General features: G+C 37.8%; 2 protein-coding genes across 2 annotated transcripts in view; both read left to right on the top strand.

Moving 5' to 3' along the window:
* The window catches only part of LOC107681881 (heterogeneous nuclear ribonucleoprotein U-like protein 1), a 14,761-nt gene extending 10,930 nt beyond the window's left edge, over window positions 1-3,831 (top strand). The window contains exons 12-15 of the mRNA XM_016478248.1: window positions 451-850; window positions 1,612-1,793; window positions 1,890-2,069; window positions 2,842-3,831. Of these exons, the coding sequence (XP_016333734.1) occupies window positions 451-850; window positions 1,612-1,793; window positions 1,890-2,069; window positions 2,842-2,973 (894 nt within the window). The 3' untranslated portion in view covers window positions 2,974-3,831. The remainder of the gene's footprint in view (window positions 1-450; window positions 851-1,611; window positions 1,794-1,889; window positions 2,070-2,841) is intronic.
* Window positions 3,832-7,101: 3,270 nt separating this feature from the next.
* The window catches only part of LOC107681889 (uncharacterized), a 16,639-nt gene continuing 9,126 nt past the window's right edge, over window positions 7,102-14,614 (top strand). Inside the window, exon 1 of the mRNA XM_016478260.1 lies at window positions 7,102-7,231. The gene's annotated coding sequence lies outside the window, so the exon portion shown is untranslated. The remainder of the gene's footprint in view (window positions 7,232-14,614) is intronic.

Here is a 14,614-nt window from a genome sequence, read left to right as displayed (position 1 = left end):
GCACCAAGAGCTTGTAACACTCCAAAGAGAAAGGAAAAATTGAAATCGCATCATATGACCCCTTTAAGAGAAAACGCTTCCAGTATTAAGCTGTCAAGTTAAATTTAATTGCATGTAATTTCTTGTAACTTTAATCTTTTATAGTATAGTGAGAAACTATAACACAGCAGTTCTCTGTAACATGTGTCTCATAAGAGAACGGCTTCTGTTAAAACTGGTAGTTTGAGGGAAGCAGAAAGGGTCCCCTGTACAGTGTCAGTCATTCACAAACTACCCTGTGTTGGCCTCTTCCCAATCCACGGTAAGTCAGTTGGGGTTGTGAGAGACAACCGCTAGTCATTCCAGAGCAGTAACTATAGACATTGAATATTCCTACTCTGGGACAAGTGTTTTCTTACACAGCTAAGGCAACGTTTGTCCTAGAGCATGTTAACTTAATCACCACATACTCTAGTTCTCTCTCTTTTACTCTCTCTCTCCCCTGTATTTTTGCTGTCACCATTGTATGGTGCTGATAATCATTCTCTTTGTCTTTTGCCGGCGAGGCTGTTCTGTCCCTCATTGCGTGCCTCTGATCCCGCAGCAAACTTTGTGCTGCCCGAAGTCGGCGAGTTCCTGGACGGGGTGACATTCGTAGAGCTTCAGCGGGAAGAGGCAGACACTCTCATCAAGCAGTACAACGAAGAAGGCCGTAAAGCTGGCCCTCCCCCGGAGAAGCGCTTTGATAACCGCCAGGGTGGTTTCCGCGGCCGTAGTAACTTCCAGCGCTATGACAATCGTGGTGGACCTCAGGGTGGTAGAGGTGGATACCAGAACCGGGGCGGCTCTGGAGGTGGAGGCTACCGAGGAGGTAAGAGTCCTAAATTTGCTAGTTTTGTGCGTTTTCAAGTTTGGGGGCAGTAAATTATTATTATTAGTAGTAGTAGTATTAATATATTTAGCTGTTTATTTATTTAGCTAAGACACATTAAAAAGTGACAGTAAAGACATTTATAATGTTAAAAGATAAATAAATTAATTAATAACAAATAAATAGGCTATTTATTTCAAATTAATGCTGTTCTTTTGAACTTTCTATTCATGTAGGAGTCCTGGGGGGGGGGGAAAGCCCTACTTTCATGTCACATTGTGGACTTGCTTTCTCATTTCATACAAACACAACTGTCGCCATTTTGCATATCAGTTATGGATTGTACAGAAAATGATCTCAGAGTATTTGGTATTAATATAACTGCAGTATTGTTGCAGTGTTTGTATAGGCCGATTTATTTTAAACATTATAATGGTCTATTGTTTGTTTGTTTTTTGGTTTTTTTTGTGAAAGCTTTAAGACAATATTCAGGTTAAATTATAAAGTAATTCCAACTCAATATTTCATGTCCACATATTTGTATATGGTAAGTAGCCGTGTAATAATCGGGATAATGTGCAGTCAGGGATTTGTCAGCCAGCAAAGAAACCCCTTCAGTGTGTTAGGTTATTTTGATCACCCTGTCTGGGTTTATTTTGCAATTAATGATCAGCTTATACATCTATTCCATATTTCTTGTTCTACGTTGGTGGTTAGATTCTGCCTACAAGTTGTTGATAATCACTCAACTAATTCATTAGGATACAACCGTGGAGGCTACAACCAGAATCGCTGGGGAAATAATTACAGGGATGGAGGCTCAGGAGGCCGTGGTGGATACAACCGCACCCAGCAGTCTGGAGGAGGCAGTTACAACCACAACCGCCAGGGCTCCTACAACAAGAGTGGCTCTGGATCAACTGGAAGCTACAGCCAATCACAGGTATTAAGACTGGGCTTACATTATCCAACGATCAGCTTGTGAAACCAACAGGACTTGAAATCATTGCTTACATTTTATTTTATTATTTTTTTCTAGCCTCAGGCTTACAATCAAGGCTACAACCAAGGCTACAACCAGAGCAACTACAACCAAGGGTACAACTATGGCAACTACAGTCAATACCCAGGATACAACCAGAGCTACAGTCAAACTCCCGCTCCCACAGGACAGACCTACAACGAGCAGCAGCAGAGCTACAATCAACAGTACCAGCAGGTGAGGAAACTGAATACAGTCACCAGGGTCTGAAATCAACTTCTCCATTAAGGGGCAATATTAGCTTAACTTGATTAAATTATTTGTTTGATCTTTTATGTCAAATATTTCAATTTAACCCATTACTTCAATCATTTAGAATACATCAAACAAAAGCTGTCTTTATACTGCACAGGTAGAACAGAAGCTGCATCTTGCATTGCATTTAGGTTTATTTACACAGACTGTTTAATGCTGGCATACATATATACATTTAAAACCGGAACTCTGAGGGTAGGGCTGCAATTTTATGACAAAAGTCATCATATTGCAGATTATTGCTTTTGCTAATAAAGATTAAAAATTATTATTGTTGATGGCATGTGATAATCTGGCTACACTGACAAAACAAGCTAAGAACCTTTATGAATTAGTTTGTTTTTTATGCATTAGAAAATTAAGACTTTATGTTTGTATTTTAGTAAATGGTTATTCAAACTGGGAATACATTATATACAAGCAAAGAACATCTAAACACCTCTGATTGGCCACTGCATTTATAAACTACAGAAACGTGTGTGATTGGTTATAATGGTCAATGCTGCAAAAAAATACCTAAAACGAAATCTGATGCAATGTAAGCAGATTTAGATATAATGCCACAGTTATGTTTAATCATGACAGCTGTGATAGATTTAGTTTAGTAATTTTACAGTGGCATTTTTGTCCCCTTATCTTGAATGCATGTGCATGTATTGCATGTATTTTTATACTTGTACCTTACTTCCCCCAGTATGCTCAGCAGTGGCAACAGTACTACCAGAACCAGAGCCAGTGGAACCAGTACTATAACCAATACGGCAATTACGGCAACTACAACCAGCAGGGCACCCAAGGCAGCCAGGGCACCCAGGGAACACAGTAGTAGCATCGCAGGTGTTTCAGACAGCCCATTCCCTAAACAGCATTCCTCATGCCTTTTTTTGTGTTACCCAGTCTTACCCTTTTTTGCCTGCTCTCTGTAAATGTTTATTCGCTCCCTATTTATACCACCCTTAAAGATAACCACATTTGTGTGGCCCTCCATTGCTCTGTTTGAGTTTTGGTGACAAGTATCCCTTTTTTGCTCTTCTACTAAAGTTTTGTTTACATACAGCTTGATCTTTTTTTCATGTGTACTTGTAGATGAGAGGTTCGACATTTGAATTTAGTAATGTGTGGTTTAGTCCACTGCAAACAGCTCACACACTATGATGTGGAGAAAAAGGAGAAAATTTATTGAGAAAGCTTTGCACGCTTCGATTTACATCTGATGTATAGAGCGAGAGAGAGGCAAGGTGTTTCTTTGTTCCATTAGTTTTACCACTGATTTTATTTTTTTTATCTTGTAAGATTAAAGAACCACATTTTGCGGTAGATGGTTATGGGTATTGTTCTGTATATAATCATATGCCTGTATGTACACATCGATGTAAGACCATGTAACACTTTTGTCCAGGTACATCATATTGGACATTTTAATAACCTAAATCTTGAATAACAATTTTCTGATGTCTCAAGCCTGTGAAGGTTAGCATTTTCCTTTTTATATAGCATTTTTAAAATACTCTGATTGGTCTGATGCACATCTATTCCCATATTGCAGATTAGTAATGATCCAAACTAGTTCCTTGTGTGGATATGTTATTACCTTGTGTCTTGTCTGTAAAGCAGTATCTGCATATGGTTTTGTGTCAAATCAAAACACAATATTTTGTATTTGAGAATATAATCAGAAGAAACATCCTGTGTTCTTGTCTAAATTAATAACATGTGAAACCTGAAACAACATGTGAGCACAGTAACTGCAAATATTGCAACTTAAACTTGTCACTGGGGTAGTATGATAAATTACCTTTAAGATCTTTATTATATATCTCAGTTATAAATTATGCTTGTGAAAATATAAATTAATTGTGCATAGTTACAATATGTAAAATGCTAGCTATGAAGTTGAGATAAAAAGTCAACTATTTTATTCCAGAAATGTTTAAATCTTATTTCCACCACATAATGCTAACAAGACATTATATTTTTCAAATCACAGTATTCTACTTTGATGCATGTGTTTCAACATATGGACAGGGTTAGTATACACATTTACAAGGAAGACTTTAACAGGTTTTTTAAGTCAAGAGCTAAAACACTCATAGGTCGAGTCAGATTATTATGGGCCAATCATCCAGTCATACTTATTTGTTAATTCAGGTATCCTTTATCATTTAATATGCAAAAAAATGTGTTGATACAAAATGTTTTACTACCCCAACATTTAAATGGATAGTTCGTCCAAAACTAAAAATTGTCATCTATTACTCACCTTCATGTCGTTCCAAACCCACAAGTCTTTCGTTCATCTTTGAAGCAATTAATGATATTTCTGTCCCTCCATTGAAAGTTCATGCCACCAAAAATACATGCAGAACAAACCTTGTTGGTTTTCAAATGTCAAGCACGTTTGAGCTTCTGTTTACCATATTTTATATGCTTTATTTATGTGCGATTATCAATATTTATGTAAATAAAAGCCTAAATTGAATCTGTTCATCACATAAAGTGATCATGTCTCTTCAGAAGACTTGGATTTAATCGCTAAATTAATAGATTTCTTTTACAATGTCTTTATGAACTTTGAAATGGACTTTCAGTGGAGGCAAAGAAATCTCATGTTTCATTAAAAATATCTTCATTTGTGTTTTGAAGATGATTGAATGTCTAATAGGTTTGGAACAGCATGAGGGTGGTTAAATTATGATAGAAGTTTCATTTTTGTGTGAACTAGCCCTTGAATATGTCAGAAGTCCACCTATAGACCTTAGCCAGGGTAATGCCATATTTATTTTTTGACAGGAATGAAAAAAAAATAGCGTTAAAATCAGGGTAGAAAATGGCATTTTATTCCTAAATTATAATTATTATAAACCTCAGGAAACAAAATAAAAATGGCCCCATTAAGATAGGACAGCCATTGCTAATGAATTAATCTCAATTAACAATTTATTTAGGTTAATTTAAAAAAACATGACAAGTGTGGGTGTATATAGGTTTGGATATACTGGCTTGTGAAAGACTAGTGAGATGGACCTCGCTAGTAAAATAATAAGCCTCATTCAAAATAAGGCTCATAAATTTGCTAATTTATTCACTCTCATGCCGTCCTAGATGTATATTACTTTCTTTATGCAGATGAACACAAACAGATTTTTAGAAAAATAATCCATCTTTGTGAGTCCATGTAATGAAAGTGTGAAATTAGAATGATTTCTGACGGGTCATGTAACACTGAAGACTGGAGTAATGGCTGCTGAAAATTCAGCTTTGCTATAACAGGAATAAATTTCATTTTAAACTATATAAAAATAGAAAACAGTTCTTTTAAAATGAAATAATATTTCACAGTATTACTGTTTTTTTACTAAGCAGTAAAAACAGTAAAAGTGCAATTATTCCAAACATTTGCCTGTCCGTTCAATTTCGTGAGAGCTAAAAAAATAAAATTCCATCTGAAAGTTGTGGCTTGTGGTCAGTGGTGGTCTTTTTCAAACTGATTTCATATCTAGAGAAATTAGTATTATAGTAATTAAATATTTGCTTAGTTATCACCAAAGCTCTATTATTTTTTTGATCCTCAGATAATGCTGCCTCAGAAGCCTGTCTGAAATCAGTTTCAGGTGGTAGGCTACCTTTGAGCGCAAACGCTACCTACAACGTTACTGGCAGCAAGGCAACTAGTCAACTGCCTAATCTTTCTGTCACTTCTGAAATCACACACTCTCTGAGTTGCACACTTATTTTGATTAAGTAATTACTTGTAACCATTAGAAAGTATGTTCTATAAAGTATACATTTAATCCACACATACTACTTTGGCCATGTTTTTTTATTTTTTATTTATCTTTTATTTTACCAGGGTAGTTCCATTGAGATGCAAATCTCTTCTTCCAGGGAGTCCTGGCCAAAATGGCAGCACAAAAGTTTCACAATAAAACAATTACAAACACGTAAAACAAACAAAATGTTGCCCTACATTCAGATTATTACAAATATGTGACAAAAACAACAACAACAACAAGAATTTACTCATAGCAAGTACATGTTTCCTTTAGAGTAGACCATAAAAGGTTTTTTAAAAAATGTAAAGATGGGAGTGTTTCCAGCATAATAACATTGTTGTCATTGCCATGTGACCTGTGTCAGTAGTGTCGCTTCACTGTCATTCGCAAATTGTTTACTGGGTGCACACTTCAAAATCTCGCCCGTTGTAGTAGGTCATACGGGAACTTTTTCACCTACTGTTTATGAATGTGAAGTCAGATATACTTTTCTTTTCACATACTGTTTTTTACTTACTATATTGTAGGGAAGTATGCAGTTTTGAATGCTGCCTACTTTTATTAGATCAAGCAGCAATGGATCAAACCATTTAGAATTGTTTGGAGGGGAATACTGACTGATTGACAGCATACTCATTGAGCAAATATACTTAAACCTTTTTTTCTTTCTTTTTTCATTTTAACTGATGGCTCATTTTATCTGGCATTATCATTTTGGGAAAGGGGGCACTTGTTAAGAAGGCTGCTGAGACCCACTGTTTTCAAGCCCACTCTAGCGGTGTAGCCTAAGTCACTAAACTAGTCACTCAACTCTTCCTACTAGTGATGGGAAGTTCGGCTCTTTTGGCTCGGCTCCCTTAGAAGAGCCGGCTCTTACGGCTCCCAAATGGCTCTTTATTTAGTTCTATTTTAGCCCAATTTAGCAATTGTGAATGGTTTGTTTGTTGGTAAGCTATTTTTTATTCAGTGTTTTCATAAAAGCCTTATTTTTATGCTTTTTTTTTTCGTAAATAAAAAATTGCTTACCAACACACAAACCATTCACAATTGCTAAACTGGCCTAAAATAGAAGGCTCCGGCTGAAGATTCGGCTCTACCCGACGGGAGTCGGCTCTTCTCGTTCGCTACAAAGAATCGGCTCGTTCGCGAACGACACATCACTACTTCCTACATTTGTAGTGTTTACAGGTGTAATCTCACCTGTCCTGAGCTGAAGAAGCTTCAAACACGTTTGATAACACTTCTCCAAAACGTCCTGCTCCGTTGGTATTTTCATGATTTGATGTTTACTGAAGATGGACACAAAATGAGGTGGGTTTTTGTTGTTAATGTTGAATTAAATGCTTTGGGAATGATATGCACCATGGAAACAAGCACATACACAAGGCACCGGTGAAAAACAATTGTTAAACCTGTTTTTCAGACAATCTGACATTTACACACTGAAATTATTTCCCATGGTGCAGTTATGAATGTGTTTTTCTTTCTTTCTTTTTCTTTCTTTCTTTTTCTTTTTTTTTATCTTATAACGTTAAGTGATTACACAAGCTTCCATATGTTCTCGGTCTTTATTTCTGCATAGGCATGTTAATTCTGAATGCGGATTCATTTCAAATAGAATAGCAACATAATGGGCCCTATCATACACCCGGCGGCGACGCCAGGCGCGACGCAATTGTTTTTTGTTAGTTCAGCCAGACGTTATTTTCACGCCCAGCGCCACGTTGTTTAAATAGCTAAATCATTTGCGCCCATTTGTGCACCCATGGGCGTGGTGGTCTGAAAACAAGGTGTGTTCAGGTGCATTACTGGCACGTTGCTATTTTGAGGCAACTGAAAATGATTGCGCCATTGACCAACTGAAACCTGGTCTACCTGGTCATCTTCGGAACACAAATTAAGATATTTTTGATGAATTCTGAGAGCTGACCCTCCCATACGTTTACATTTACGTGCTACGTTTCTGGACCTTGATCGTGGTAATTACATTGCTGTCTATGGGAGGGTCAGAGAGCTCTTAGAATTAAACAAAAATATCTTTATTTGTGTTCCGAAGATGAACGGAGGTCTTACGGGTTTAGAACGACATGAGGGTGAGTTTTAGAGTGGCGTAACTATGATGTCACTTTGTAGGCAAAAACCCGGAAGCGAGTTAGCATTTTAGCACTTCCGGTTCCATCGTCCCAGAGTCAATGGGTTTTTTGAATGGGAGTTTGGTTAAATCCCCTAAAATAAGGTCCGTGGTTCACACAAGCTCAAGATACTTTCACGTTTTATTCTACAACATAAAACACACCAGTTACACCCTACTCGTGATTTTTTTTAAACCGTTACATTTCTTAAAAAAGACGGTTGCTAACAAGTTGCTAAATGGGACTACACTACAGGTGCTGTCAGAGACATTAAACATCATCAAGCCGAACAGTTTATCATTTTACAGTATTTTCCAATCGTAGTGTATAATTTATAGTTACAATTGTAGAACAACCAATTAATAGTTAACCCGCATTTTATATTGTTGTTCGACCATGTTTTTTGGCTTTGCCCCGAAATGCAACACAAGTCTTCAAATGGAAGTCCTGCTGATGCGGAGACTCTGGGTTTGTACCATATAAACTCATATGATTATTCCATGTAAACACCACATTTACTGGCTTAGTCGCAGTGAAAGTGAAACTTTAACGATGCATAGTGCTTAAAGCCACGTAATAAAATAGAACTATGATTGAACACAGCTTATTTTTGGCGATAATCCAAAAGCCTATGGAAAAATCCCATTGGCTTTTTGTCGAGGGAACCAGTGCGATGCTAACAACCGATCCGCCTACAAAGTGAAGTCATAGTTCCCCCACTCTATTAATGACAGAATTTTCATTTTTGGGTGAACTATCCCTTTAAGATTCTCTACTGTTTAGAATGCGTGGCAAACGTCTCCCAAGATGCTGGGGTGAGTGGGGTCACACATCACAGTCAGCGGCTGTTTGCGGATTGGTTGGCAGTCCGAATGTCGGCAGATATTTATTTTTTTATGAAAATCATTTAAAATTTAAATTACATTTTAAATTAACAAATATTGTAAGTAAACAACAATATACCAAGTTTAGATTTTTTTTTTATTAAGACTATAAAAAATTCAATCTACATCTATTTTTAGGTGTAGCCATCCTAACCCCTAACCCAGCAACACCCGTGGCTACGCCACTGGTTACTAGCAAAAGTGGATTTGGACAAAAGACTGTACCCAAGACGTGTCACTTGTATAGTTTTGAATGGGGAAAAATGCAACGCTTAATATGGCCGCTCTATTGCAGGAAGCCCCGCCTTCTGAATGAAAGAGCCAATCACTAATCGGTAAAGTCAGCGCATCACTGCAGCTGACGTTAGAAGCGTCCCGGTTGCTATAGAAACAGTCAGCCTTCTGAGACGTGCACTTAGGACTGCGCATGCACACTGACTGATCTAGCCTGAAAAAATAAGCTTTTTATAACGCTATTTGAGCAAAAGAAACTACATTTATGACACAGTTGTTGTCAGATTTCACTGGTGATTTCAAATATTAAATTTAATCGTAAGCTTAGTGAACAGTTTGGGAGAATTTAATGTTTCCCCATACAAAGTGATAGGAGCTGCACTTGCATGCCCGAGAGGCGTTTCAAAGATGGCCGCCGAGTGACGTGTGACTTGCCTTAAAGGGACTTTGATTCGGACACGCCCTAAGTGCACCTGCGCCATGCACTTCAGACCATGCCCTTAGATCGTTAAAATAGGGCCCTGTGTCAGTAAAGCATATATATAGTGATATACATGTTGATTTTTGGGGTAAAATAATATTACCTCAGTAAAAACAACATTCTAATCAATTTTCACCTCTGTGTGAGTGTGTGTGTTTAAATGCCTGTGGTATCTGTATGCTCGCATGTGAGCATGCATGAAATGAATTACTCCAGGAAACAGAAAAACTGGAAACACTGCTCTTCAAGTTTACAGCACTGGAAATTTCTTTTGTGCTTTAATACAGGTTTACACCATGTGTACACTGCGACATACTGCAACAACATCAAGCATAGCGTTAGTTCTGGCAGATCACGTTAGTCAGGCTCACATCAGCTGACTCTCACATCAAATTTCCGTCACACGCTTGAGGAATTCGGCCAATCACAACGCACAGGACCCCATACGGTTCACGAAAATCTTCTTAAGAATTAAGTTGAGAAATTTCTTAAGATTAATTCCAAGAAGTTCGTAAGAATGTTCTTAAGTGCAATTCTTGAAAAATTCTTAAGAAGTTCTCAAATAAGTTAAGAACATCTGACTAAAATACTGACTGAAGAACATTATCTGACTCACTGATAAACGCACACTTCAAGGATAGTCTTATTGCTCTTCCTGCAGATTACCCGAAAAATCATAATAAGCATGCACATTATTTTCGCCGCGACCAGCTTGACTGGCGTTTGGATTCGCGTTTTTAATGCGCCTTGTTTTTTAACAGTTACTTTTAAAGAGCCTGTCTCAACTGCAGCAATCTGTTTCATTAGGGGCCAAGCACCGAAGGTGCGTAGGCACCTATGGAAACCGTTAGTTTTCTTCTTCTTATTATTATTAATAATAATTATTTATATTATAATTAAATATAATTATTTATGTATCCGTTGGCGTTCCTATTATTCTTCTTCTTCCGTTTCTTCTTCCGCTCTTGAGTCTACGGCAGCCCATAGAACTGCTTGCGGGAAAGTTGTGAAATTTGGCACATTGATAGAGGACAGTCTCAACATTAAAGGGTTAGTTCACCCAAAAATAAAAATTCTGTTATTAATTACTCACCCTCATGTCGTTTCAAACCCGTAAGACCTTCGTTCATCTTCGGAACACAAATTAAGATATTTTTGATGGAATCTGAGAGCTGTCTGACCCTGCATAGACAGCAATACAACTGAAATGTTCCTAAGTCCAGAAACGTAGCAAGGAGATCTGTAAAATAATCCATGTGACATCAGGGGTTCAACCGTAATTTTACGAAGCTACGAGAATAATTTTTGTGCGCAAAAAAAAACAAAACACTTTATTCAACAATTCGTCTCCTCCGCGTCACCCTGGTGCCATTTTGGAGAATATCAGCTGGACGTAAACAACTTATGCTGTTCTGTGTCCGCTGCGTAACACGGATACGCTGTTTTCGTTCAGATCAAATCACAACAATGTAGGAAACAGATCCGGCGTGACACAGAATTTTAATTTTTGGGTGAACTATCCCTTTAACCATAGCAAGTTTGGAGTCTCTAATTCAAATTCTCTAGCGCCACCACTTGTCCAAAATTTCACTCATGTTTATGCTAATAATTTTTGAACCATTAGGCACAGAAGGAAAATTCCTTTGCTCATGCCGAGTCGAATGAACACCGAAATTCAAAAGTTGCAAGGTTTAGTTTTTTCGCTATTTTTAATTGTTCAAAAAAACCTACTTTTTCGAAATCGTTCTAGACTGTTTGTGTGATTCTCACCAAAATTGGCTCAGATGATCTTCAGACCATGTTGGCAAAAAGTTATGGAATTCAAGTTGATTAGTCAAACCGTTCTCGAATAACGCACGAACGAATTTGACGCAAAAATAGATCTGAGGCTGTAACTCCGCAACGGTTTAGCGTATTGAGACCAAACTTGGTGTGTGTTATAACAAGCATGACCTGAGACTACCTGCAGTGTTTCGGCGCTGTGCCACCCAGTGGTCAGGAGATATGAAAAATTCATATTTTTGCTTATAACTTCTGAATGGTTTGGCCAACCATCTCTTTAGATTAGGTGCAGCAAGCCGAGTCAAATGACAGCCAAATTTCTCATGTCAGCCATTTTGAGCGTCGGCCATTTTGAATTTTGTAGTAAAATGCTATATTTTACAAACGCATTGATGTATCATTACGAAACTGATAGAGGACAGTATCATATTTTGAATTTTGTAGTAAAATGCTATATTTTACGAACGCATTGATGTATCATTACGAAACTGATAGAGGACAGTATCATCATTAACCACAGCAAATTTGGAGTCTCTAACTTAAACTCTCTAGCGCCACCATTTGTCCAAAATTTCACTCACGTTTATGCTAATAACTTTTGAACCATAAGGTCTAGAATGAAAATTATTTTTTCCTCTGAAAAAAAAAAAAAATTCGTAAGGTCTATTTTTTCGCTATTTTTAATAGTTCCTTATAACTTCTCAATGGTTTGGCCAAAAATCACAAAACTTGTCTCTTTAGATTCGGTGCAGCATCCCGAGTCGAACCATATCCCATTTTCCCATATCAGCCATTTAGGGCGTCAGACATTTTGAAATTTGTACTAAAATGCTGTATTTTATGAAGCGTATCGTTACGAAACTTGGTATGGGCCATCAGCACGAAGCCCTGAAGTAAAAGTGAGAAGTTTCGAGCCAGCGCCACTTAGTAGTAAAATCAAATATTCACATACTTAGAACCAGGCAGAGCCACCTCGGCTAATGCATGTTTCTGTTGATGGATACAAATTCTGGCTTCCCAATACATTACAACAAGAGCGATGAGAGAGAAAAAAAAACAATACGTGTACAAACCAGTCATTTTTTAATCAATGCGAGTGCTTATGCTGGAATAACTGTCATTTATGCCTTCAAAATGCCTGTCTTGGTGAGTATCCTAGCAGACATAGTCGGCTGAACGTACAGTATCTTAGGGCTGTGACGGTGGTCGCTTGCCACCGGAGGTAGTGCACGTGATGTCACGCACTCTATAACAAGCATAATACGAAGTTTTGTATACAAGTGTAACAACAGTAATAACAGTAGCGGAACAGTGAACCGTGTCTACACCGGACGCGACACCGCCGCGCAGCTCGCGTCCTGTAGACGGTGTATTTAACGGTGTATTTAACTTTCTTATTTAGGCTACTTTCTTGTTTAACTGTATTATTTCTTTGATATTTATTTTAGTGTTTTGCAGGCTGCGTATTCACTGACGGAAGTGCTAAAATACACAAGAGCTGACGAGTTAAATCGGGTGTGTTAGAGATGATGACAATATAGTTTTTTCCCTAAACATAGCACATACCGAACCGCACGGAAACCGTGATACAAACCGAACCGTGAGTAAGTTGAACCTTTGCACCTCTAATATATATTAAAATCCCGCGCATGGCTTTTGCAGGCATGTATACATGGCAACTTTACAGATCTTCTTTATGCACCAAGAGCTTGTAACACTCCAAAGAGAAAGGAAAAATTGAAATCGCATCATATGACCCCTTTAAGCTATGTGTCTGCATCAGGTCAGTAACTAGTTGGCATGTCTGTTTCTTTTTTCTATGTGGAGTAGGGGATCAAATTAACAAAGTAGGCTATACGTTAAATCCTTTAGTTTAAATGTGCTCACATGAATAGCCTTTATATGGTTCTGTTGTGTTTGTTTTATTCTGAGAATAGACATGATCTTCTTTCCTCACCCGAATTGCTCCACAACTTGTAACATTCTAAATCAACATTTGGAGGTGATAAATACTATATTAAGGCAATTATTATACAGCATTTTATGTGTGTAACATTACTTCGAGCCTGTCAATCAACATTAGCCACCTACAGGATAACGCAAGGACATCTCTGCCAAAATGTTGTCCCCATGTGTTCAGAGATTAGAATATAAAGTTTACAAAATGTTTTATGTATATTAGCGCTATGACCCAGAATCTGCCCCACCTAAATTTACGGTCAGGAGTCGCTACTGCTTATAACTTTGGGTGTGGTCGAATTATTTTCATGGGAGTCACCTTTTTAGACTCCTGAACCCTTGCCGAATCTAGCGATACCAAACATGCCAGGTTTTTCCTTATGATTTGTTAAACGTTGCATTTTAGCGCTTAAAAAAACATTTGCCAATATCTTAGAAACCGTTACTACGATCGACACTAAACCACCGTAGGAAATTCAAAAACATAGCATGCCGGCTAAATGCTAGTGCCCAATTGCCAAAATTTTGATAGTAAGGGGCCAGTGTTGGGGAGTAGCTAGCTACAAGTAGTGACGCTACTAGCGTAACTCAATTTTTCAGTAGCTTTACAGTAGCGACGCTACTTTTAAAACAGTGTAGCTTTTCCTGTAGCTAAATACTTTTTCTAGCAAGTAGTGGTGTAGTGCGACCAAACGCTACATTCCGTTTTGCATTCTGACGAGTCATGAGCTTCTAATGCATTGAAGCAACGCAGCGTCTTCTTCTGACTAGATCACAAACTAAATTTGTTCATTACCGCCATCTGTTGTGATATCACGCATCACGCAGCTTTACAGTCTTTCCACTGACAAGAGATCGTCTGATGATATTGCAAAGGATGTACAGGAGTGGATATTTCACATGAATCCACTGTAATTTACGCGAAACAAAGATTAAAATGTGGTCTACGTCGAAGACTTAAAGCACATACAGGAGGTGAATAATAGCCTTTTTAAACAGATTAATTTTTCTTCTTTATTGCACTAGATCAAATGTCTATTTTACAATGATGAACGGTCATTATATAATCTGTCCCCCCACAGTTTTGTAATGAGCACTAATCTAACAGAAAATAAAATCGCGATATAGTAGTGTGCTTATCATTTGGCAAAGGATGGTTGTGGCGGGATTCACTCAAAGCGCAGTGTTCATGCGCGCAGCTGATGATTGACGTCTCCATTCA

Source organism: Sinocyclocheilus anshuiensis, unplaced genomic scaffold (genome assembly GCF_001515605.1).
Source record: "Sinocyclocheilus anshuiensis isolate Anshui unplaced genomic scaffold, SAMN03320099.WGS_v1.1 scaffold2571, whole genome shotgun sequence".
Taxonomy (NCBI): Eukaryota; Metazoa; Chordata; class Actinopteri; order Cypriniformes; family Cyprinidae; genus Sinocyclocheilus; species Sinocyclocheilus anshuiensis.
This window is presented reverse-complemented; position numbering and strand designations above follow the sequence as displayed.